This window comes from Cetorhinus maximus, chromosome 1, assembly GCF_964194155.1.
Source record: "Cetorhinus maximus chromosome 1, sCetMax3.hap1.1, whole genome shotgun sequence".
NCBI lineage: Eukaryota > Metazoa > Chordata > Chondrichthyes > Lamniformes > Cetorhinidae > Cetorhinus > Cetorhinus maximus.
In genome coordinates this window covers 235325583-235352180 of record NC_135879.1, presented here as the reverse complement: position 1 = coordinate 235352180, position 26598 = coordinate 235325583, and the positions used below count along the sequence as shown (strand labels likewise).

Below are 26598 nucleotides of genomic sequence, written 5' to 3'. Positions count from 1 at the left end.
GCTGCCTCAGGGAGCTGCAGACCTTCAAGTGAAGAAATTAAGGTTTAAAAAGCTGCAAAAAAAAAATGTCCACGCATCACAACCAAGCACCTGAAAGTATACCTCGTAAAAGCACTGTCCGCAAATATTTATTTTTGTTTTATTTCGTAATGGAGGTTTCATCCCGCCCTTGGGTGAGGTTTGATGAAAAACGTAAAGGCCGCCTGGCCGATTCGCCCGTCCACCAACCGTGAGGTTGGACGGGACACGAGAAATTGGAGATAACTGCACCGTTAATGGGCTTAATTGCCCTCCTAATCGTGCGCGCTTCTGACTTTTGCGCCTGTCTGCCGCGCGTGAGTGCGGGATGATGCCGGGACATGCGCCTGTCGTCAACTCGATTTTACGCCCAATCAGGCCGGGTGTGCCCGGCTCCTCAAGGTAAAGTTCTGCCCAGCTTCTCAAGAGAAAGATGGCACCGCTGACAGTGCGGCACTCCCACAGCCTCGATTTTGTGCCCAAGTCCTGAAGTGATTTTTGAACCCCACAACCTCGCAGGAACAGCGGTGAGTGGATTACCGAATGAGCCACGGTATGGAATGGTGACGAGGTATCTTTTATGCCCACATGAAAAGAGATGGGCCGTCGGTTTAACTGATTTTTAACACAGCTCATTTGAAAGGTGCTATCTAAATGTAAGTTGAATGTTGTAGTCAGTTCTGTTGGCGCCAAGAGCCAACAATTGGCGAAATTCTACGTAAGGCCTAACTCGGTTTTGGCTGTAGATGAGTGCCAGAAGTGACATGGGAATGAACAGTAAAATCCTGAGATGACAGGCTGCCTCCAGGAGGTAGTTATTCTGATTTTAATTTTTCATTGTTTGCAATGTGAACATATGATCTATGGTAATGGCTGAGTAGAATTTCTTTTTAGGGGACGGCCTTTGTGCATTTTGCTGATGGGTGAGCCAAGATTTAAAGAATAATCCTTACAGCCCTATGATCCTTCTATGTTGGCAGGAAAGTTACTCACTTTAAGAATCAGTAGATGAGAGAGAGATCATATTTCATGGTGGGAGGGGTTAGTTCCATGGAATTGATTGCCTAACTCCAGGGAGAATCAATGATCAAAGTATAGACTAGTGCAGCAGGTATTAAAAGACCAAACTCTCAACACAAATGCTCAGACAGTGAGAGGCCATCTGAAGTTGGAGCTGCAATGGAACCCCTCCAGCTGCTCATCCTCACCTTGTTGCTTTGTCTGTCTCCCAGAGGTACAGTGCAATTAATACAGTGAGCAACGCGGTCCTGAATCAAGAAATAACTCATATGTGCAAACAATAGGCAGCGGTTTGAGTGAGAATTTACTGTGCAACAACATAGGTTTATTTTTTTTATTATGTAATCTCTCCCAAAGAGGGGAATAACTGATTGTATTAATGTGTGAAACCAGAACATTTGTTTCTAGATAGGTCTCACTACTTTTAAATATTCTGTTTAGAAATATTGATTTTATTAAGAAGTAATTTTAAGATGTGAAGATGGAAAAATAGTGAGGAAAAATATTTAAATGCAGTGCTATGTGTTTGGGCATTTAACTCAGTATTCAAAGCAATGTATAGATAATGCATTATATATAGGTACAGTGCTCTTTTGACAGAACGTGCATTGTTGTAGAGACTGATTTTTAATGTTTGATATTGTTCTGGCTGCAGCAACACGGCCATATTATTCTTACTACATCGTTCATACTTTTCCTACAATACACTCACACAAACACACACACACTCACACATATGCACACATACGCACACACACATACAGAGAACTGTACAGGTTATAAGGTTCTTGTGCAGCTTTAAGTTTTAATAACCTTAAATGTACATGTAATAGAAGCAAACTATACACAACATACGAAAGCATAATTCATAAAGTTCTAACAGAACGCATGTCATATTGCTGCAGCCTGGATCACAAATAAAATTCATGAAATCGCTTAGATTTCATGACAATATTTTTAACTCGTTGGGAAATTGGATTGAAAACTGCCTTTCAGAAGATGGTGGTTAGGTTGAAGTCTAGAAATTTGAACTCTATAGTGTTAAAATGTTATGAATTATACTTTTGGATGTTGTTTACAGTTTCCTTCTATCATCTGCCGATCCAAAGTTATTAGACTTTAAAGTTGCACAAGGATCTCCTAAATACCCTGTGTCCAAAATTGTGGCCGTTTATATAGTCAGCACTAACATTATTGGCATAATGTTGATCTAAATGAGAAATATTTTAATGCCCTTGCATGACATCCCTTGTCTGCTAGTTTAGTGAAGATTTTAAGCCATTTATTTTACTTTTGTTAAGCACAGAGAAACTTCACATTTGTTATTAATAACATGCTCCCATCCCAATTTCAGTACCCAAAGCAATCTATTGATTCATCTCTGAGATAAAAGCAAAATATTGCAGATACTGGAAATCTGAAACAAAAAAAAAGAAAATGCTGGAAAAACTCAGCAGAACCTGTGGAGAGAGAAACAAAGTTAACTTTTCAAGTCCATATGACCCTTCTTCAGAATTTTCTGTTTTTGTTTGCTATAGATTCATCCGTTGTGCTGTAGTTGAGAGAACTATGTGTTTACATATACGCAGGCATTATCATATACAATACATATGTACAATGCTCTTTTGACAGAAAGTGCATTGTTATAGAAACTGATTTTTAATGTTTGATATTATTCTTGCTGCAACAACACAGCCGTATTCTTACTACATTGTTCTTATTTTTTTTGAACATGCACACACACGCACACACATGCACATTTACATACACTCCATCCAGAACAACGCTGTGGGTGTTCCTACACCACATGGGCTGCAGAGGTTAAAGAAGGCAGCTCACCAACACCTTTCTCAAGTGCAATTAGGGATGAGCAATAAATGCTGGCATAGCCAGTGAAGCTCACATCCCATAAATGAATTAAAAAAAAATATGCACACACCCACACAAAGACAAACGCAGATACACACGCACATACACACACACATATATACTTTTCAGGTTAAAGTTCTTGAGCAACTTTAAGCTTTTATAACCATAAATGTACGTGTGATAGAAGCAAACTGTAAATGGCATAGGAAGTCACAATTCATGAAGTTCTAAAGCAATGCAGGTCAAATACCTGCAGCCTGGATCACAAATGCAATTTATGAAATCACTTAGATTTCACGGCAATGTTTTTACCTAGTTGGGAAATTGAATCAAAAACTGCCTTTCAGAAGATGGTTGTGTTGAAGTCTAGGAATTTGAACTGTATAGTGTTTAAACATTATTATACGTTTGGATACTGTTTACAGGTTTCTTCTATCATTCGCGCATACAAAGCTATTAGAGCTTAAAGTTGCACAAGGACCTCATAAGTACCTGCTGAGTTTTTCCAGGTATTTTTATTTATGTGACCTCATAAGTACCCTGTGTCCATGAATGTGAATATATAAATGTATCCATTTATGTATGTAACTATAACAAGCATATCAGCTATTAGCATAATATAGGTCTGAGTGAAAAATATTTTAATGCCCTTATCTGCTAGTTTAGTGAAGATTTTAACCCATTTATTTTACTTTTGTTAAGCACATAGGACATTTGCTGTTGATAATACACCATCCCACTTTCCAGCCCGTCATGTCATAAGTAGGAGCAAAACGAGTGTGAATAGATAGTTCGATAAAAGGCCCCTAAAGGGCAGTTCCAGGCGTGGTACAAACACGCCGATCGCAGGATGTTATATTTCAGGGAAATGTCCAGCTTTTGCAGAAACCTGCAGCTGGTGGAATAGACACTATTACGGGTGGAATTCCTCCAGCCTCTCCGGCCGGTGGGATCCTCAGGTGCTGCCGACGTGAACGGAGATTTCAATGGCTCGCCGGCCACCGCCGCGAGGGGACTGGGAAAATCCTGGCCTACAATTCCCAATGGTTGCCACAAAAGGGGAAAAGGAAGGCCAAGCAACTAATCTGCAGAGGTTTATAATGACAGATCAGCATTTTAATCTATTCAACCAAAATTTTCTTTCACGTTCGACGAAGTAAATGTTCTATCCAGTTAGAAAGGAAGGGGCAAGCTCATAGCACAGGCAATGGGGAAAAAGGCAAAAAGGCAATGGGAAATGACAATGGTATGAAGATTTATTAGTGCTATTCCTTCTGTTTACCATAGAGTTTATCTGGTACGCTTTCTACCCAACCCATCTGTTTATCCGAGGAAGATTATTGTTACCCCTCTTGTAAAGGTAAATTGAGTTTTATTCAAGAGTATGGATTAATTCTTGCTAATTAACACCCTTAAAAGAGAGGACTTTGAGAGTTAGAAGGAGAGGTAGAGATAGAGGTGATAGTTTTTTTTGTCAGCTGCAATGTCACTGTTTAAAAATAAGGGGTCGCCCATTTGAAACAGAGATGAGGTGAATTTTTTTCACTCAGAGGGTCATGAGTCTTTGGAGCTCTCTTCCTGAAAAGGTAGAGGAAGCAGAGCCTTTGAATATTTTTAAGGCAGAGGGGGGATAGATCCTTGCTAAGCAAGGGGGTGATAGGTTATCTGGGGTAGGTGGGTTGCAGATTTCAGGTTACTATCAGATCAGCCATGATCTTATTAAATGGTGGAGCAGGCTTGAGGGGCCGAATGGCCTACTCCTGCTCCTTTTTCGTATGTATGTTCATATGTATGTTCGCATGTGATGCCATGAAAGCAACTGGTTACGTATTAAGGATGAAAGAATTAATCCATATTCTTGAATAAAACTCAATTTACCTTTACAAGAGGGGTAACAACAATCTTCCTCGGATAAACAGATGGGTTGGGTAGAAATCGTACCAGGTGAACTCTATGGTAAACAGAAGGAATAGCACTAATAAATCTTTATACCATTGTCATTTCCCATTGCCTTTTTGCCTTTTCCCCATTCCCTGTGCTATGAGCTTGTCCCTTTCTTTCTACCTGGATAGAATATTTACTTTGCATAACATTATAGAAAATATTGGTTGAATAGATTAAAATGCTGATCTATCATTATAGACCTGTGTAGTTTAGTATAGTGGTTTTATTCTTAATTTTTAATTCATTCTTCAGAGGGAAATATTTATATGCAAAATAGAATCAGATCTTAAGAATTATAGAATCTTAAAGCACAGAAGGGGGCCATGTGGCCTCTCCTGACCCTTCTTGGCTCTTCAAGAGATGTCCAATTAGTCTCAGTAGTTTCTCAATAACCCTGCAAAATAGTGCTCTTCAACTACATGTCTTATTGCCTTTGCAAGTTCGTGTGGAATCTGATTTCACCACCCTTAGTGTGTTCCAACTTTCTGTGCATGAAGAACATCTCATTTACACTCTAGTTCTTTTGCCAATTATTTTAAATTGTGCATTTAAGATTAATACCTTAAACCAGCTCACCATAAGCAATTATTAACTGGAAGGTTGTGGCAATTTGGTTTCAGCTGAATGTAAGTGCGTTGAAGGAAAGGTGTTATTTCCGTGTGTGTGTGTGTGTTAGTACAAAATCCCCCCAGCAGCCTGTCAAGATTGCTAATCCCTAGTTGCCCTTCAGAAGGTGGCAGTAAGCCAACTTCTTAAACCAGTGTGGTCCGTGTTGTGAAATGTGTTACCACAGCACTGTTAGTTTGGGGGTTGAGTTAGATATGGGTATGAACAACGTAAGCAAGCTATAAAGTATCGCCCCTGCTACCCTGCATCAGCACTCCACCCAACTTCAGAAAGAGCTCCTTTGTTACAAAATGTGTTGGAAAACAAATGGCAGGAGGCCGCAACCATAGACCGGGGGTGGAGACGGTTCTTGCCAATCAGGAGGGGGGTGTTGGGGTGGAGGGGGGGGAGTAGGCTGCTGATTACAGATGGGGGTTGTCCCCAATCCCGGGAGGAGATAGAGAGAGACTGCAACTGGGAGACAGCAGGCCGAAAGTTGCCTTGAGCAGCCAGGACAAGCATTCCTGCATTCCTCCTGGCCCACAAGGGGTGCTATGGTAAGGCACCCTATCTACCTTCTGCGGCCACCAGTTTCTGCTTCCATTTTGCTGCTGAGTTTCACAGGCCACAAGGCGACAGTAGTTAAATACACATCCTCCTCCTAACTTCGGGCTGAGGTCCTGTTTCATGTTTATATAGCCCCTTACTCCAGCCACTGGGAGTTAATGTCGAGGCCTATGATTCTGCAAATCAGATACCTCCCCCAGTTGCACTGGTGGGGTGGGGGAGGGGATCAAGCCTGTGAGTACCTACTCTGAAACAAAAACAGAATTACCTGGAAAAACTCAGCAGGTCTGGCAGCATCGGTGGAGAAGAAAAGAGTCGACGTTTCGAGTCCTCACGACCCTTCAACAGAACTGTTGAAAACTGTTGGAAACTGTTGTTCAACACAACAGTTCTGTTGAAGGGTCGTGAGGACTCAAAACGTCGACTCTTTTCTTCTCCACCGATGCTGCCAGACCTGCTGAGTTTTTCCAGGTAATTCTGTTTTTGTTTTGGATTTCCAGCATCCGCAGTAGTTTTTTGTTTTAGTACCTGCTCTGCTTTACTCAGCACTACATTGAGCTTGCCTTTATACCTTTGAGGCCAAGTGGGCATGTCCACCCAGTATCTTGGTTTATCTGTTGCCTTGTCCCGACTTTGATAAAAACCAAAATACTGCGGATGCTGGAAATCTGAAACAGAAACAAAAATTGCTGGGGAAAAACTCAGCAGGTCTGACAGCGTCTGTGGAGAGAAAGACAGAGTTAACGTATCGAGTCCGTTTGGCTCTTCTTCAGAGTTCCAACTTCGGTAACCTTGATTTCTTCTTTTCAGGGAGGTGCTGCTCGCAGAGTCGGAAGAAACGTTCCCTATATTCCCACGCGTACGAAACAGCCATAGCGAGAAAACTGACTGAACCCACGAGTTTATTATCAAAGAATATCACAAAGGTCAGGCTGAATCTCGCTGGTTTGCTATGAAAAAGGAAGCTGTGAACAGCGACTGGCTTAAAAGCTCTTTGAATGTCCTGACTTCCCTCATCTTTGTTAACAGCTCTGTTGGTGAACAGCGTTTCTTTTGAAAATTCATTCAGGTGATGTGGGGCATCGCTGGCAACACTAGCATTTATTGCCAATCCCTGGTTGCCCTTGAGAAGGTGGCAGTAAGCCAACTTCTTAAACCAGTGTGGTCCGTGTTGTGAAATGTGTTACCACAGCGCTGTTAGTTTTGGAGTTGAGTTAGATACGGATATGAACGGCATAAGTAAGCTGTAAAGTATCGCCCCTGCTACCCTGCATCAGCATGCCACCCAACTTCAGAAAGAGCTCCTTTGTTATACAATGTGTTGTTATATTTCAATTATCCTGCACAAGTCAATCTCACAGACAGCCCCTAATATTTTCCTGTAAAATTTTTCCCCCAGCTATTTTATCTCAGGTGTTAAGAGGTGATGGCGTAGTGGTAATGCCACCCAATTAGTAATCCCGAGGCCTGGGCTAAAACTCTGGGGACTTGGTTTCAAATCCCACCACGGCAGCTGGTGAAATTTGAATTCAATTAATAAAATCTGTAATCGAAAGCTAGTTTCAGTCACGGTGACCATGAAACGATTGTTGCTAAAACCCATCTGCTTCACTAATGCCCTTTAGGGAAGGAAATCTGCCATCCTGACCTGGTCTGGCCTACAGACTACTACTGGCCTGGGATCCAGGCTCACAGCAATGTGGCTGACTCTTAACTGCCCTCTGAAATGACCTAGCAAACCACTGAGTTCAAAGGCAATTCGGGATGCCTTGCCAGTGACGCCTACATTCTGTGAAAGAATAAATAAAACTGTTCCAGTACAGCTACAACACTGGCACCTACTCAGCAAAGGGGAAAATTGCCCAGGTATGTCCAGTAAACAAAAAGCAGGACAAAAACAACCTGACCAATTACCACCCCATCAGTAGACTCTGCATCTTCAGTAAAGTAATGGAAGGGTCATCAACAGTGCTATCAAGCGGCACTTGCTTAGCAATAACCTCTCACTGATGCCCAGTTTGGGTTCCGCCAGGGCCACTCAGCTCCTGACCTCTTTACAGCCTTGGTTCAAACATGGACAAAAGAGCTGAACTCCCGAGGTGAGGTGAGAGTGACTGCCCTTGACATCAAGGCCGCATTTGACCGAGTGTGGCATCAAGGAGCCCTAGCAAAACTGGAGTCAATGGGAAAAAGAGGGAAACCTCTTCGCTGGTTTGAGTCATACCTAGTACAAAGGAAGATGGTTGTGGTTGTTGCAGGTCAGTCATCTCAGCTCCAGGACATCAGTACAGGATAGTGTACTAGGATAATGTTCCTCAAGATAGTGTACTAGGCCCAACCATCTTCAGCTGCTTCATCAATGACCTTCCTTCCATCATAAGGTCAGAAGTGGGGATGTTCACTGATGATTGCACAATGTTCAGCACCATTTACAACAGCTGATACTGAAGCAGCCCATGTCCAAATGCAGTAAGACCTGGACAAATTCCAGGCTTGGGCTGACAAGTGGCAAGTAACATTCACACCTCACAAGTGCCAAGCAATGACTACCGCTGACAAGAGAGAATCCAACCAATGCCCCTTGACATTCAATGGCATTACCATCATTGAATCCCCCACTATCAGCATATCATTGATCAAAAACTGAACTGGATTGGCCACATAAATACTATACCTACAAGAGCAAGCCAGAGGCTAGGAATCCTGCAGTGTGTAACTCACCTCCTGACTCCCCAAAGCCTGTCCACAATCTACAAGGCACAAGTCAGGAGTGTGATGGAATACTCTCCCCTTGCCTGGATGAGTGCAGCTCCAACAATACTCAAGAAGGTTGACACCATTCAGGACAAAGCAGTCCATTTGAATGGCACTCCATCCACAAACGTTAACTCTTTCCACCACCGACGCACTGTAGCAGCAGTGTGTACCATCTACAAGATGCACTGCAGGAATTCACCAAGGCTTTTTAGATAGCACCATCCAAACCTACAACCACTACCATCTAGAAGAACAAGGGCAGCAGATAGATGGGAACACCACCAGCTGGAAGTTCCCCTCCAAGTCACTCGCCATCCTGACTTGGAAATGTATCGCTGTTCCTTCACTGTCACTGGGTCAAAATCCTGGAACTCCCTAACAGCACTGTGGGTGTGCCTACACCAGATGGACTGCAGCGGTTCAAGAAGGCAGCTCACCACCACCTTCTCAAGGGCAATTAGGGATGGGAAACAAATGCTGGCCCAGCCAGTGACGCCCACATCCCTTGAATGAATAAAAAAAACACAGATGAAGTAATTTAGATTTCCTATGATACCACTGTCCTATGTTTCCCACTGTAGAGTTTCAAATCATTGTGCTTTCTCCAGGCAATGATATTTCTTCGGTTAATGATCAATAAAAATGTGTTACTGCACTGCAGCATATTCATAGTGTCATCGGATGATACAGCACAGAAGAATGCTATTTAACCTGTCGTGGCTGTTCCATCTTTTTGAAAGGACTTTCCAATTAAAAGAATGGCTTGCATTTATATAGCACTGTCTCAAAGCTTTGCAGCCAATGATGTACTGTTGAAGTGTCCTCATTCTTGTAATGTAGGATCTGTGGCAGCTAAACTGAGCGCAGAAAGTTCCCATAAATAGCCTTGTGATAATGATCAGATAATCTGTTTTTGTGATGTTGATTGAGGGATAAGTATTGGCCAGGACACCGGGGATAACTCCCCTGCCCTTCTTCAAAACAATTTAGCCCCAATTCTTTTTGTTCAAGCCCTGGAACGGGACTTGAGCTCAACGCCTCGTGACTCAGGGTTGAGAGGGCCAACGACTGAGCCCCTGCTGACGCTGCTCAGTCCCACTCTTTCCCCCATGGTCCTGTACTTTTTTAGCTGCCTTTTCACGTATTTGTCCACTTCCACTTCCATTCTGAAAGCTCCAGGCAGTGTATCCCAGGTCGTAAACAACTCACTGTGGGTTAAAAGGGTCACGAGGACTCGAAACGTCAACTGTACTCTTTCTCCGCCGACGCTGCCAGACCTGCTGAGTTTTTCCCAGGTATTTTGTATTTTTTATTTTTTGTTTCGGATTTCCAGCATCCGCATTTTTTTTGTTTTTATCACTGTGGGAAAAGTTTCTCCTCATCTCCCTCTGGTGGCACTCCCTGTAATCAGATCAAGCAGATAAAGGACGCCCAGGCTATTGGCAGAGATTCTCTTTCTTAAATACAAATTACAAGCTTTGGCTTATGTCACCTCTCAGTGACACGTCAAAGAAAAATAAATACCTCAGCCGCCTGCCAGCAAGTTAGCGCCAGCACCTTTGTCATCTCAGGTGACTGAATCATGTGGCTAAAGAAAAATAAACATGTTTTTGTCTTTAAATTGCACTTTGCCACATTGCTCAGAAGTTTATGCAATAAGGCCGATTTCTCAACCGGAATTCTCGAGTCGTTAATCTATTAAATTTAGTAAATGGATGTGGTCACATTTAATATTTTTAGCTTGATAGGGGAGACAGAAGGAAGATGTTGCCACTTAAGCACGAGACCAAAACCAGGGAGTCATCAATGTAAGATAGTCAGTACTAAGTCCAATGTAAAATTCAAGAGAAACCTCTTTACCCAGAGAGCGGTGAGAATGTGGAACTTGCGGCCACAAGGGGTAGTTGAGGTGAGTAGTAGCATGGCTGCATTTAGGAGGGAGTTGGGTAACTGCATGACGGGCAAGGGGATAAGAAGGCGATACCCATCGATTGCGCTTCCAAGTGATCAGCTTCTTCAGCACATGCGAGCAGCAATGCTGCTGATGGCAGTGCCTATGGAGGCTAGGTTGTAAATGATTTGTGCGCACTCCTGGGAGACAACCTTCGGTCTCAAGGTGCAAGGGGAGCACCCACTTCCAGTAACTTTGCTGGCGACGGGGACCTTGAATTGCCGAGCGTCTGGTTCACCTCGGAGGGGTCAGCTGCGGATCTCTCTGTGAGACCTCGCAATCGGCTGCCCCAGTGGAATCACTCAGGTGGTGGATGCCCTGTAGGAGAAGGCATCGGACTTCATTATCTTCACCACGGATACAGCCAGTCAGGCACAGGGGACTGTGGGGTTCTCCGCCAGGGCAGGATTCACTCAGGTGCAGGGTGTCATCAGCTGCACCCATGCAGCTAACAGAGGCACCAGCCTGGACGTTTATCAACTGGAAGGGATCCCACTCATTCAATATGCAGCTGGTGCGTGACCAGTTCCTTCACGTTTGCACCCAGATTCCCTGGCAGCTGGTCATGATTCATTCATCCTCGGGTAGTCGCTGCCGATCATGGCACCCGACATCTTTGCTTTGAAGGGATGGCTGCTGACCACTGGGCGCAACCCCACAGCGGAGAGAGAGATAGAGGCACAAATCTGCAGGGAAATCACCAAGGTGTGCAAGAACTATTGGGTGGTGATACTGAGGGACTTTAATTACCCAAATATCAATAGGAATAATGTTAAAGGAGAAGGAGGGGGCAGGAATTTCTGAAATATGTTCAGGAGAACTTACTTGATCAGAACGATCTTGGTCCAGCTTGAAAGGAGACATCGTTGCATCTGGTGCTGAGAAATGAGGCGGGCCAAGTGAGCCAAGTGTCTGTGGAGGAACACTTGGGTAAGAGTGATCATTGCATAGATTGGTAAAGGAGAAAAGCAAGGAACAATTTAATAAAATTGGAAGAGGGCTAATGTTAATGTTTTGAGGAGGGATCTAGTTAGGGTAAAATAGAACCAGAGACTAACAGGAAAAACTGTACTGGAACAGTTGGGTGATCTTTAAGGAAGAGATGTTTCAGACTAGGTACATTCCAGCAAGGGAGAAAGGCATGGAGCCAAAAATTGGATGACGAGGAAGATCGAGATTATAATGAAACAATAAAAGGAGAGTGTATGATGCATGTCAGGTGTGGGGCTGTCCTTCCACCAGAGGCTGTCACGTATTTTCTATGAAAACTTGCTCCCGCCATGATAAGACAAGTCTGGCTGCAGCCACGTGGGTGGCTGATTGGTGCCCTTTATACGGGGCCGATTACTTCAAACTCTTGCCTCCTGATTGTACCTGCGGTCTACAATTGGACAGGTATTGCGGAGGAGAAGCACTAATTTGTTGCCTCTTGGAAAATCAAACCGACATCGCACAATGGCCTTGAGTGGGGTTGGGACCTGAAATTGTTCCCGACATCAGGGTCAAAATCCAGCCAGTTATCTGTGTGTGCGTCTCTCCCTCGCCATAGGTGCTTCCTAACCCCCTGGGTGTTGCCCTGTATTATCTGTTTTTAACTTCCAACGTCTCCCAACTTCCCATAATATTCCAATATTCTTGATGCTATTTTGCTTCAGGAAAGATGCGTTTTGTCTCTTTCAGTGATTGTACTGCCTATTGATGGCCATTTCTGTTCCATTGCTTTTCAGCGGGAATTACAGAGTGATCAGGAGGACCAAGTACGGTACTTGTTGCGGTTCAGAGGCCAGGACCACGTCTTGCACCTGGTGAAAGCACGGTAAGCACATCTCTCATTATAAAGAGACACAAGGTGACACAAGGATTGTCTTCCAGGTTAGTTGGTACCATTTCGTCACCTAGTGATTCCAACCACTGTGACAGGATCTAATGAGCAAGCTTGTGAACACCACAGCCAAGAACTGAGTTTGTGAGCTCAAATTGCACTGTGGCAAGTTATCATAGAATCATACAGCATGGAAAGAGGCCGTTCAGTCCATTGTGCCTGTAACAGCTCTTTGGAAGAGCTATCCAAGTAGTCCCATTCCCCCTGTTATTTCCTGTAGCCCTGTGGGTTTGTCCTTTATACATGTTTATATCCAATTCCCTTCCGAATTTATTTTCACCACCTTTTCGGGCAGTGCATTCCAGATGATAACAATTCACTCCATGAAAAGGAAATGCTCTTCACGTACCCTCTGGTGCTTCTGCCAATGAGTAATTAATTCCAAAAATATTTGATAATTGGCACCAGGAAAACTTGATCTTGACAGCTGTCAGATTGGCATAAACAACCAACACCCAAAAGCATCATCAACATCCTTCAAGGAAGGGAACCCGTCATCTCTGTCTAGTGTGACTATATAAGTGACTTTGCTCCACACTGTGCGGTTGACTCTGAAGTGATTTAGCAAGACATTCAGTCTTGCTAAACTACAAGAATGGACAATAAGTGCAGCTTTAAAAGCGTTGCCCATCTACTGAACCAATCTAAAAAACATATACAATGGGTCAGGTAGATGGGCCAGGGTTCTAGCTCTTGGTTACCATCCAGTGAGTCCCCTGGAGAATGTGTGTATGTGTGTGTGTGCAAATGTCAGGCTGAGTTTGGCTTTTATGCCTTTTTCACTCAGGTATGCTCTTCCAACCCTCATTTCAGGGCTCATAATGGAAGACTTGTCATTCCAATAGAGTACAGTAAGAACACTCTGACCAGTAAGACTCCAACTTGAGACAGCACTTTCAGAAAAAGACGGGGGAAAATTATGCAGGAAACATTCTGGGGTGCCGAGAAATGTGCTCCCTACTTCACTGGTGTGACCTTTTTCCATCGAGCCATATTGTGGGCTCTCTGAATAAGATTGTCAAACTGATTTGGTTTTGAGAGTATATAGGACAAAACTGTCCCCACTGACAAATGGGCCGATAACCAGGGGACTGGGTAGACGGTGGTGTAGTGGTAATGTCAGTGGACTAGTAATCCAGAGGCTCAGGTTAATGCTCTGGGGCATGGGTTTAAATCCCACCATGGCACCCAGTGGAATTTAAATTCGATTAATAAATCTGGAATGTAAAGCTCGCCTCAGTAATGGTGACCATTGTCAATTGTCATAAAAACCCATCTAGTTCACTCATGTCTTTTAGGGAAGGAAATCTGCCGTCCTTACCTGGTCTGGCCTAAGTGTGACTCTAGGTCCACAGCAATGTGGTTGACTCTTAGCTGCCCTCTGAAATGGACCAGCAAGCCACTCAATTTAAGGGCTATTAGGGATGGGCAACAAATGCTGGTCTTGTGAGATGAATTAGATAGCTCTTTCAAAGAGCCAGCACAGGTCAGACAGGCTGAATGGCCTTTTTCTGTGTTGCATGATTGTATAATTTCATGAACGGAACAAACTGAGCCAGTTTTGGTGCTGGGCACCCATGCCCACTAGGTGCTGGGCACCCATGCCCACTAGGGACTGGTGCCCAAACCAATTTTGCTGTGGATCCTTGCAGCCAGCAAAGAGAGGAGGCAACTCATTGCACATGCACTTCCGGTTCTTTTGCCAATCGCCCCTGGTTACTGACCCTCCTGCCACTGGAAATAGTTTCTCTTTCATTTCTCCATGAATGGTAGGTATTGGATGTTAAACTTTGGGAAGAGATTAGATGTTATGACCATCCTAAGAACCAGTTTCTTACATGCAATGAACACAAATGATTAAGAAAGAATAAATAGTGTAATTGAATAATTTATAGATATTTTATGATGTTCGTTTATTTATTAACAAAGGTAATATGATTTAATAAATAACGATGTGATTAGATAGGCTGCAAGTTTAAAACAGGTTGAGGTGTCAGCTGTGGCTCAGTTCATAGCACCCTCGCCTTTGAATCAGAGGGTTGTGGGTTCATGTCCCACTCCTGGAAAACCAAGAACTGTGATTGTAGTCGAAAGAGTTGAAACTCAGAATGACTGGAGTGCAGCAGATCAGAGTTTTACCGCTGGGTTCATGGCACTTTCCACCAGAGCTCTGCAGAAGGGGTGAAAGCACAAGCTATGGGGAGCATTGCTCGCCCATACCACCTGAATCTGTAAATGTTCTTAACAAAGAACCAAGATACCAGCCTGCACAGTTAAAAACGACTTGCTAGGAGCTACATATGTTCACGCGGGAGGGACCTGTCCTCTGCAAGCAGAAAGAATATGCCCAGGCATTGTGCCTTTCTTGAATTAAACAAAGGCGCGGAGGACAATAGCTCCCTGGCGCATTCTCCATGGCAATGGCTCGACCAATCTGAGTCGAGTTGCCAGCCAATCATCGCCCTTTTCTCATGCAGTAATAATTGTTGCTCCCTTTGAATTTTTGTATTCTTGAATCTGCCCTGACAAGTGCAAGGTCTAAAGCTTTGACAGCATGTCTCTTTTACAGCGATATTTAAGTTCTGTACTACCAAGTGATCTAACTGAACGGCGGGACAGGCTCGATGGGACTGCGTAGCCCGATCCTGTGGTAGTGCTGGCAGACCTGGCGATATGGCCATAGAATCATAGAATAGTTCAGTGCAGAGGCAGCCATTTGGCCCATTGAACCTGTGCCTGGTCTTTCAAATGACAATCCAGTCAGTGCCACTCCTCCCACTCTTTCCCCCTTCCTCGCACCCATTTTCTCCTTCAGGTGTTTATCTCATTCCCTTCTAAAGGCTTTCATTGAATCTGTGTCCATCTCTCTATCAGACAGCGCATTTCAAATTTTAACCATCCTTTGATGTGGCCTCTGGTTCTTTTGCCGTTCACCTTAAATCTGTAATTAAAAACAGAAAATGCTGGGAAAACTCAGCAGGTCTGGTAGCATCTGCGGATGGAGAAACAGAGTTAACGTTTCGAGTCCGTATGACTCTTCTTCTTCTTTAAATCTGTGCCTTCTGCTTATCTAACGTTCAGCTATTGGAAACGCTGCGGTGATGGTGTCCAATGGGATAGTTTTAGCTTGGAAGGCGGTCTCACACCTCTTGGCCAAATCTGATTCAAGCTTCAAACAACCGTGTGAATTAGACATTACATTCTCCATTGGCTGAAAACCAGATAAAACTTCATACTGACTCAAAATAATTTGAGTAAGCGGCCTGTTGCATAAATCAATGAAAGAGATGACTCAGCATGAAGTGCACTCAATTCTTACTTCATTTTTAGATTTTGTTTTGTTTTGTGGCTGCAGAAAGTTGCACACAAAAATACATTCAAGGCAAAACAAGGTTGTTTGGTGCATGGAATGCCTAGCATTTGGCCAGTGTCCAACTGATGATTGGATTTGAATCTATTATGTGAGATGTTCGCCATACAGTGTACAAATGTAACTATTGTCCATGAAGTAAATATTGCCTCTGACAGAACATTAGCCTTGTTGCAATTCTCTTTCTCCCACAGTTAAGACTCAGAGAGTCAGAAAATCATTTATGGCACAGAAGGAGGCCATTCAGCCCATTGAGTCCATGCTGGTTCCCGAAGCAATCTAGTCCTTCTCCCCTGCTCGATCCCCATAACCCTGCAGGTTTATTTTCTCCAAGTGTCCATCCAATTTCTTTTTGAAATCATTGATTGTTTCTGCTTCCATCACCCTCCGGGAGCAGGGAGTTCCAGGTCATTATCACTCGCTATCTAAAACCCTTAAATCTGTGTCTCCTAGTCCTTGTACTGTCAACTAATGGGAACAGTCTTTTCTTGTCTACCTTATCCACAACTGTCACAATCTTGTAAACGCCTATCAAATCTCCCTTCAATTTCCCTTGCTCCAAGGAGAATATCCCCAGCCTTTCCAACCTAAGCTTGTAGCTGAAGTCCCCCATCCCGAGAACGATTCTGGCAAAAATCCTCTGCACCCTTTCAAAAACCCTCCTAGCCTTCCTAACATGTGGTGACCAGAACTGAATGCAATACTCTACTTGTGGCCTAACCAGAGCTTTATAAATGCTCAGCGTAACTTCTTTGCTTCTATATGAAGCCCAAGATCCCACATCCCTTTGCTAACCACTCTCTCAATATGTCCTGCCAACTTCATAGATGGATAGATATGCTGCATTTATATACATATATTGCATTTATGTAGTGGCGTTCACGACCTCAGGATGTTGCAAAGTGCTTGACAGCCAATTACTTCCTTTGAAGTGTGGACACTGTTGTAATGTAGGAAGCTTTTTTTTTATCCACAGGTATGTGGAGTTCGCTAGCTAGGCCAGCATTTATTGCCCATCCCTAATTGCCCTTGAGAAGGTGGTGGTGAGCTGCCTTCTTGAACCGCATGTGTAGGTATGTGGTGTAGGTACACCCACAGTGCTGTTAGGGAGGGGGTTCCAGGATTTTGACCCAGCCACAGCGAAGGCACAGCGATATAATTCCAAGATCCATTGCATAGCAAGATCCAACAAAGAGCAAGGTTAAAATGGCTATTCAGATCATTTATTTTTAGTGATGTTCATCGAAGGATAAATATTGGTCAAAACACCAGGGAGAGACCCCCTGCCTACCTTCAAATATGAGATCTTTTACATCTACTTGAGGGGGCAGGTAACTTAATATCTCATCCAAAAAATGGCACCTCTGCCAGTGCAGCTCCCCTCACTGGGAGTGTTAGATTGTGCTCAAATCTCTGGAGCGGGACTTGAACCACAACCTTTTAACTTAGAGACAAGAGTGCTATCCACTGAGCCACGGTAAAACTTAACCTAATCACCTCACTGAACAATTAAAGATAAAGAGATGCATATTGTTCCTTGTCTGGCCAATGGTGGGACTGAGTAAAACATTCAAATAATTTGTTTTCGTTGGAGCAGAGAAGACTGAGGGGCGACCTGATTGATGTGTACAAGATTATGAGGGGCATGGACAGGGTGGATAGGGAGCAGCTGTTCCCCTTAGTTGAAGGGTCAGTCACGAGGGGACATAAGTTCAAGGTGAGGGGCAGGAGGTTTAGGGGGGATGTGAGGAAAAACTTTTTTACCCACAGGGTGGTGACGGTCTGGAATGCGCTGCCTGGGAGGGTGGTGGAGGCAGGTTGCCTCACATCCTTTAAAAAGTACCTGGATGAGCACTTGGCACGTCATAATATTCAAGGCTATGGGCCAAGTGCTGGCCAATGGGATTAGGTAGGTAGGTCAGGTGTTTCTCTCGTGTCGGTGCAGACTCGATGGGCCGAAGGGCCTCTTCTACACTGTGATTCTGTGATTCTGTGAATATTTATCACATGTTAGAGTGTAGATTTTCTGTTTTGTTTCAACAGGGACCTGTTGACCAAGACCTACAGCGAATCACACTACTTAGCAGATGGATCCATGGCAACGGAGGGACGGCACCATCTGGTGAGTCTTGAACTTAACCTAGAATGATTTAGCACACTTACAACGCACAAACAAGCCTTTCAGTCCAACTGGCCTGTGCCAGTGTTACTGCTCCACTCTAGACTCTTCTCATTTCATCTTGTCAACATACTTGTATATTTTTTCCAAAGGAAAGGGCTACTCTCATGATTCAATGCAATAATTTTGGAAACAGCTGAGTCACGGAGGTTGCTAGGCTTGTTCCCTGGACCGGGCTGAGTTTAGCCAGGGAGGTGAAGGAGGAAGCTCCAAATGTCCTTAGCGTACCTGAAGTCACTGATCTGGGGATGGGGGAGAGGGTGGGAATAACACCCAGTGAACCCCATCCTGATCACTGCTCAGCAATCAGTGGCTGCTGAGAGGATGTCTCTCTCTGTGGGGAGTCTAGAACTAGGGGACACAGTTTAAAAATGAGAAGTCTCCCATTTAGGACTGAGGCTGGAATTTTCTGGCCCCATTGGCATCCGGTATCATGGGCGGGCGAGGGGGGACAATATGGCGAGAAGGCCAAAAATCAGTTTCACACCGTCATCAAGCCAGCTTGCGATTGTCTGCTCCACCCACCAATGGCGCGCTACGTTTCCTGCTGCACATTGGGGATCTAATTTCAATACTTTAGCATCTCATTATAAGCGCCGCTCACCGGAATCATTCTCCCACGCAGGATTATCCGGGCATGTTGGTGTGATTGCACACCGCTGTGTTTCACAGCTGTACACAAGCGATGTGCACCTGGCGAGCTCCACTTCACCCTGGACTTCGAGGTTTGTTTGCCTCGTGGTCATCGGCGCCAGGCTTCGCAGGCAGCACCACATCACTTTTAGGGAGGGTCATGGACAGGTTTCTACCTAGCAGACCAATGGTTAGCAACCGCTTTTCAACAGTTGCAGGGCTAGGGCTTGCTTGGGATGGGGGGAAACATGGACTCAGGCAAAGGGAGAAGCTGCAGGACGAGGGCTGTACTGGGGAAGGGGGGTATCCTGGGGTGTGTGTGGGGGAACAAGTTGATCTGTGCAATTGGCCTCAAGATGGTGAGGGCTGAGGAGGCAGTCTCCGGAGGAGATGAGGTTAGATGGGGATGTGAGGGTGTGTGCAAGAGAGTGAGTGGGGATGTCCCTTGAGCTGGCAGTGAGTGAGATGCCAGTGAATGTGTGATGGGCTTGTGAGTGTGTGTGTTTAGAGTGATGAGATGGTTGCCTCACCCTGGCGGCACAGATGAGATCATTCATCTTCTTTCTGCACTGGATGGCCAATCTCTTGCAGCTTTGGCACTGACCACCTCTGCTGACGCCTCCCAAGCCGGAGTTGGTGAGACTGATGGGCCTCCTGCAGCCAGGGCTGGGGTAGAGGACATCGGAGGTGGGCCTCCACGGTATCCAGGGGGCATCCCAGGGATGCGTCCCTGAATCGGTTGGGGTGGGGGGGTTGGTGCTGCACTCTTCTTGGATTTTGGGGCCCACTGGTGCCCTCCCGGGCTGCCAGCATTGAGAAGTGTGCGTGCAGTTGCTGTTTAAATAGGGCGCCCTGCGTGAGGAAGTGGCGAGGGAACGATGTTGCGGGAAAATGGGAGGCCGCTTGTCTGCGAGACGGTGTATTTCCTGTGGCTGCCTAACGAACGAGGTGGGAACTGCGGCCGGCGGTTAAAATGACTATTTTTGCGGCCCACCACTGCACTTCGTCCAAATGTGGGATGATTACGCCCACAGCTGAGGGGAAATTTTTTTTCTCTCAGAGGGTTGTTAGTCTGTGGAATTCTCTTCCCCAGAGACCAGTGGAGGCTGGGTCATTCAATTTATTCAAGGCTGAGTTAGATAGATTTTTGATCGACAAGGGAGTCAAAGGCTATGGGGGTGTGGGGCTGGGGGTTAGGGGGCGGTGGCGGGGGATGGGTGGGCAAGTAGGAAAGTGGATTTGAGGCCACAATCAGATCAGCCATGACCTTATCGAATGGTGGGGCAGGTTCAAGGCCCGTTCGGCCCACTCCTGCTCCTAATTCTCGTGTCCATTAGCATTGCACATGCATTGAGGATCGTGATATATGATCGTGCTGTTCTGTGATGAATCCCATCGCCAAATAGCTGAGTTCACACATGGCTGCTTGGAAGAGGTCCTGGAGAACAACCAGCACCTTTGAAACAGAACCATGAACATCTTCGAGATAACAAACTGGAAGGAAAATGGAAGAAACATTAAACTTCCCAATACATGCATCCATTAATGCAAGGGTTGACATTGTAAAAAGGTATTAAATGTTCTTGGACAATTAAAGCATTGACTCAGACACCTCTGAATTCCATTCCAGAATCACTGCTGCTACACGGGTTTCATTGAGGGAGAGGAAGATTCTTCAGTGTCTCTTTGCACCTGCCAGGGTCTCAGGTAGGAATTATAGCCTCAAACTTCAGTCAGTGAGTGAACCAGTGCACAAAATCTGATTAATTAAAATGTTCGTTGTGGCTTATTGGTAGCACGCTTGCCTCCAAGTCACATGTTCTTATGGGTTCAACTCCCAGTCTAGGCTGACACTCCAGGGTGGTGTAGAAGGAGTGCTGCACTACTGGAGGTGCTGTCTTTTGGTTGAAACGTTAAAGCAAGGCCCCATCTACCCTCTTGAATGGCTTTAAAAGATCCTATGGCACTGTTTCGAAGAAGAGCAGGTGACTTCTCCCCAGTGTCCTGGTCAATATTTATTCCTCAACAAAGATCGCTAAAACAGACCGTTTCATTATCTCTTTGCTGTCTGTCTGTGGGACCTTGCTGTGCGCAAATTGGCTGCTGTGTTTCCGACCTCACAAGAGTGAGGTGATTCATTGGCTGTATCAGTGGGACATCCTGAGGTGATGAAATGTGATTATATAGATGCCAGTCTTTTCTTTCTGTTAAAGCAGTATCTACTGACCTTTGTCAAAATTAAGTTCCTGTCATTTTGAGAATCTCACAAATGCCTCTTATTGCAGTGGTTACATATCGATCGGAGCCCAGGGGTACGCCGTCGACCCAGTGGAAGGCAGCAGCCACAAACACAAAGTGAGCCGATTGGAGCGCGTCCGCACAAAGAGGCACATCTCCCGGTCCCCTGACAACCTCATGGTAAGAAACCAAGTCTAACCCTTACTTTTAGAGGGATGGAATTGAAAAGCAGGGAAATGATGTTGCACTTGTATAGAACCTCGGTTAGATCACCCTTGGAGTATTGTGAAGAGTTTTGGTCTCTGTCATGGAGCTATTAATGCATATAATATTATTGGAAAATATTTTTCTTTTAACATAGAGGTTTAGTTTGCGGGTATGTCTTAATTGGATTAAAGCCAGCTAGTCTTTGATGTGTACTTGTTTTGAGATGTAAACAGAAAGGTAGGGTGTATTTGCAATTTTTGAATAGAGCATTCAAGAAACAGGGTGAAATCTGGCACCTAGCTAGCAGAGACCAAGCAATATGTTTATATTACTAATAAAACTGGTACTATGAAAGGGTTGAATGTTAGAAGAGGCTGGTAATACAATGAGAGTTTACATTCAATGAGCGGTGCTAGGTATAAGTTCAGTGGCGTGGTGTGTAGAGCAGAGGCAATGTGAGATCAAAAGCAGCTGTAAGCCTCCAACTGTCTCCACAGGAACCAAAGTGGAAAGAACTCTTATTTTGAATTTGTAAGGTGAAAATGCTTTGCCTGGTGCCTGGTTAAGCCTATGGGTTGCTGTTGCCTTAATGGAAATTAGTTTGGGAATTTGTTAAAAGTTATGATATTTGGCCCATTGAGTCTGCTCCACCATTCAATGAGATCATGGCTGATCTGATAATCCTCAACTCCACTTTCCTGCCTTTTGCCCATAACCCTTGATTCCCTTATTGATTAAAAATCTGTCTATCTCAGACTTGAATATACTTAATAAATATAGCCTCTACAGAATTCTGCGGTAAAGAATTCCACAGATTGACTACCCTTTGAGAGAAGACATTCCTCCTCCTCTCTGTTTAAAATGGCCGACCATTTACTCTGAGATTATGTCCTCTGGTCCTAGACTCTCCCTCTAGGGGGAACAACATCTACCTTGTCAAGTTCCCTAAGAATCTTATATGTTTCAATAAGGTCACCCTCATTCTTCTAAACTCTAATGAGTACAGGCCCAACCTACTCAACCTCTCCTCATAAGAAAATCCCTCCATGCCCAGGATCAACCTAGTGAACCTTCTTTGGACTGCCTCCAATGCCAGTATATCTTTCCTTAGATAAGGGGACCAAAACTGTTCACAGTATTCTAGGTATGGTCTAACTAGTGCCTTGTATAGTTTTAGCAAGACTTCCCTATTTTTATGCTTCATTCCCTTTGAAATATTGGCCAATATTCCATTTGCCTTCCCTATTACCTGCTGAACTGGTATATTAGCTTTTTGTGATTTATGCACAAGGACCCCCAAAGCTTTCTGTGCTACAGCTTTCTGCAGTCTTTCTCCATTTAATAATATTCAGCTCCTCTATTCTTACTGCCAAAGTGCATAATCTCACATTTTCCCACATAATATTTCATCTGCCAAGTTTTTGCCCACTCACTTAACCTCTCTATATCCCTCTGTAGACTTTTTGTGTCATCCTTACCACTTGCCTTCCCACCTATTTTTGTGTCATCCACAAACTTGGTGATAGTACATTCACTTCCCTCATCCAAGTCATTAATATATATTGTAAATGGTCATTTCCTGGCACTTGTCATCCCAAGCCTAGATATTGTCCAGGTCTTGCTGCATTTGGACATGGACTGCCTCTGGTTCACTAATATCCTTTAGGGAAGGAAATCTGCCCTCCTTACCTGGTCTAGCTTACAGGTGACTCCAGACCCACAGCAATGTGGTTGACTCTTTACTGGCCTCTGAAATGGTCTTGCAAGCCACTCAGTTTCAAGGGCAATTAGGAATGGGCAACAAATGCTGGCCTTGCCAGTGATGCCCAACAACTTGTGAATAAATTAAGAAAAACATAGAGATGTCTGGTAGGGGATTCAAAAACTAGGGGCCATAAATATACAATAGTCCCTAATAAATCCACTAGGGAATTCAGGAGAAACTTCTTTACCCAGAGAGTGTTCAGAAGGTGGAGCTTGCTACCATGAGGAGTAGTTGAGGCAAACAGCATAGAAGTATTTAGGGAGGCAACTAGTTACTCATAGCTTCATTAGCGTTGTTCACTTAAGAATAATGTAGAGAGTTTTGCCCTGAAATGATGGCATCCAGGGAGTGCAAGGAATGGGTGTTTAGCACACCAGGTGAACAGGATTTCAGGCAGAATCTGGACGTCTGGGGAGGTCCCAGGAAATTCAAGAAATTACACCAATTACTCTCTTGCCAGGCCTCAGTGGAACTCTCATCAGCTGAGAGCTGCAGCAGGCTCTACTGAGGACATTGTAAAGGCCAGAGTTTTACACTAAGGGGTGGTAGATTTAAATCAGAGATGAGGAGGAATTACTTTTCTCAAAGGGTCGTGAATCTGTGGAATGAATTCCACCTCAGAGTGCAGTGGATGCCGGGACGCTGAATAAATTTAAGGAGGAGATAGGCAGAGTTTTAATTAGTAATGGGTTGTAAGGTTATGGGGAGAGGGCGGGAAATTGGAGTTGAGGCCAAAATGAGATCAGCCATGATCGTAATGAATGGCGGGGCAGGCTCGAGGGGCTGAATTGCCTTCTCCTGCTTTTAGTTCTTATGTTCTTATGTTCTTAACTGGGATAGTTTTAATGTGCAAAGTAGGGAGGAAGCAAAATTCTTAAGTTACATCCGGGAGAACATTTTTAGCCAGTACATAGAAAGCCCAACAAGGAATGGGGCAGTTCTGGACCTAATATTCAGAAATGAGCCCAGGCAGGTGGAAGGCGTATCAGTACAGGGAGCATTTTGGAGATAGTGACCTTAACTCAGTTAGATTTAGGATAGTTATGGAAAAGGATAAGATTGGGTCAGGAATAAAAATTCTAAACTGGGGAAAGGTTAATTTTACTAAGATGAGATGCGATTTGGCCCAAGTGGACTTGGAGCAGCTACTTGCAGATAAAACTGTGCCAGAGCAGTAGGAGGCATTCAAGGAGGAAATAGCGAGAGTACAGGGCAAATATGTTCTTGTAAAGACAAAGTGGGGGACCAAGTCCAGAGAACCGTGGATGTCAAAGGTCATAGAGGTTAGGATTCAGAAAAAAAGAGAAGCTTATGGCAGATACCGAGGGCTCAATACGGCAGAGTCCTTAGAGGAGTATAAAAAGTACAGAGGGAACTTAAAAACTAAATTAGGAAAGCTAAGAGAGTGCATGAGAAAGCATTGGTGGGTAGAATAAAAGAAAACCCAAAGAGGTTTTTTAATAATATAAAGAGCAAGAGAATAACTAGGGAAAGAGTAGGGCCAATTAGGGACCATAGAGGCAGCCTGTGTATGGACCTGGAAGACCCGGGTACAGTCCTCAATGAATACTTTGTGTCAGTCTTCACAATGGAAAAGTACGACACAGATATAGACATCAGGATGGAGGACTGTGAAATATTAAAGGAAATTAACATATAGAGAGAGGAGGTACCAGCGGGTTTAGCGGCCTTAAAAGTGAATAAATCCACAGGCCTGGATGAAATGTATCCCAGGCTGTTGAGTGAGGCAAGGGAAGAGATATCAGGGGCCCTGACAGTAATTTTCAAATCCTCTCTGACCACAGATGAGGTGCCAGAGGCCTGGAGGACTGCTAATGTTGTCCCATTATTAAAGTAGGGAGGAAGGGATAGAGCAGGAAATTACAGGCCAGTCAGTCTAACCTCGGTGATGGGAAAATTACTACAAAGAATTCTGAGGGACAGAATATATCTGCATTTGGAGAGACACAGATTAATCAGAGATAGTCAGCATGGATTTGTTAAGGGAATGTCGTGTTTGACAAATTTGATCGAATTTTTTGGGGAAGTAACCAGGAGTGTTGATGAGGGGAATGCATCTGATGTGGTCTACATGGACTTTAGCAAGGCTTTTGATAAGGTCCCTCATGGCAGACTGGTCAAGAAAGTAAGAGCCCAAGGGATCCAAGACAAAGTGGCACGTTGGGTTCAAAATTGGCTGAGAGGCAGGAAGCATAGGGTGATGGCAGAGGGGTGTTTCTGTGACTGGAAGCCTGCTTTCAGTGGGGTTCCGCAGGGCTCAGTGCTGGGACCCTTGCTGTTTGTGGTGTACATAAATGATTTGGGCTTAAGTGTAGGGAGTATGATCAAGAAGTTTGTGGATGACACGAAAATTGGTGGGGTGGTAAATAGTGAGGAGGATAGCTTTAAATCCTGCAGGAGGATATCAATGGGTTGGTCAGGTGGGTAGAGCAATGGCAAATGAAATGCAACCTGGAAAAGTGTGAGGTAATGCACTTGTGGAGGGCTAACAAGGCAAGGGATTACACTATGAATGGTAGGACCCTGGAAAGTCCTGAAGATCAGAGGGACCTTGGTGTGCATATCCACAGATCCCTGAAGGCAGCGGGGCAGGTAGATAAGGTGGTTAAGAAGGCATATGGGATACCTGCCTTTATTAGCCGAAGCATAGAATACAAGAGCAGGGAGGTTATGCTGGAACTGTATAAAATGCTGGTTAGGCCACAGCTGGAGTACTGCGTGCAGTTCTGGTCACCACATTATAGGACGGATGTGATTGCACTGGAGAGGGTGCAGAGGGGATTTATCAAGATGCTGCCTGGGCTGGAGGGTCTGAGCTATGAGGAAAGGTTGGATAGGCCGGGGTTGTTTTCCTTGGAGCAGCGAAGGTTGCGACGGGACCTGATAGAGGTGTATAAGATTATGAGGGGCATAGATAAGGTGGATAGGGAAGCACTTTTTCCATTAGTAGAGGGGCCAATAACCAGGTGGCATAGGTTTAAGGTAAGAGGTAGAAGGCTAAGAGGGGAGTTGAGGAGAATTTTTTTTCACCCAGAGGGTGGTGGAGTCTGGAACTCACTGCCTGAAAGGGTGGTTGAGTCAGAAATTCTCGTAACATTTAAGAAGTATTTAGATATTCACTTGTGTTGCCATTGCCTCCAGGGCTATGGGCCAAGCGCTGGAAAATGGGAATCGTGTAGTCAAATCTTTGTTGACCAGTGCGGACACAATCGGCCGAATGGCCTCTTTCTGTGCTGTAAATGTTTATGAGCCTATGAATAACTTCTGAAAGTGGCATAACTTGCTTTCAGATGGAGTGTTTTATTTTGCTTCAGTTGGCTGAAGGGTTGTATTGAAAGCCCACCTGAGGGTTTGAGTACACAGCCCAGGCTGACATTCTGTGCCGTCGCCAGGACGTTCTCTCCATTGCAGGAGAAGTTAAGCTGAGGCCTGCCTGTGACATGGTTGCATATTAAAGGTGGCGTGACACAACCCGAAGAAAAGCAAGGTGGTTTCCTAACGTTCTGGCTCAAACAGCGCCATCAACAACACACGAATAGGTCACTTATCTCATCGCTGTTTGCGTGATGTT

The 26598-nt window shown here is 44.6% G+C and overlaps 1 protein-coding gene across 1 annotated transcript in view; it reads left to right on the top strand.

Moving 5' to 3' along the window:
- The first annotated feature begins 1125 nt into the window (after positions 1 to 1125).
- The window catches only part of LOC144692417 (snake venom metalloproteinase BjussuMP-2-like), a 41197-nt gene continuing 15724 nt past the window's right edge, over positions 1126 to 26598 (top strand). Inside the window, exons 1-6 of the mRNA XM_078561289.1 lie at positions 1126 to 1252; positions 6835 to 6950; positions 12460 to 12548; positions 18028 to 18106; positions 20427 to 20503; positions 21082 to 21214. Coding sequence (XP_078417415.1) covers positions 1198 to 1252; positions 6835 to 6950; positions 12460 to 12548; positions 18028 to 18106; positions 20427 to 20503; positions 21082 to 21214 — 549 coding nt within the window. The 5' untranslated portion in view covers positions 1126 to 1197. The remainder of the gene's footprint in view (positions 1253 to 6834; positions 6951 to 12459; positions 12549 to 18027; positions 18107 to 20426; positions 20504 to 21081; positions 21215 to 26598) is intronic.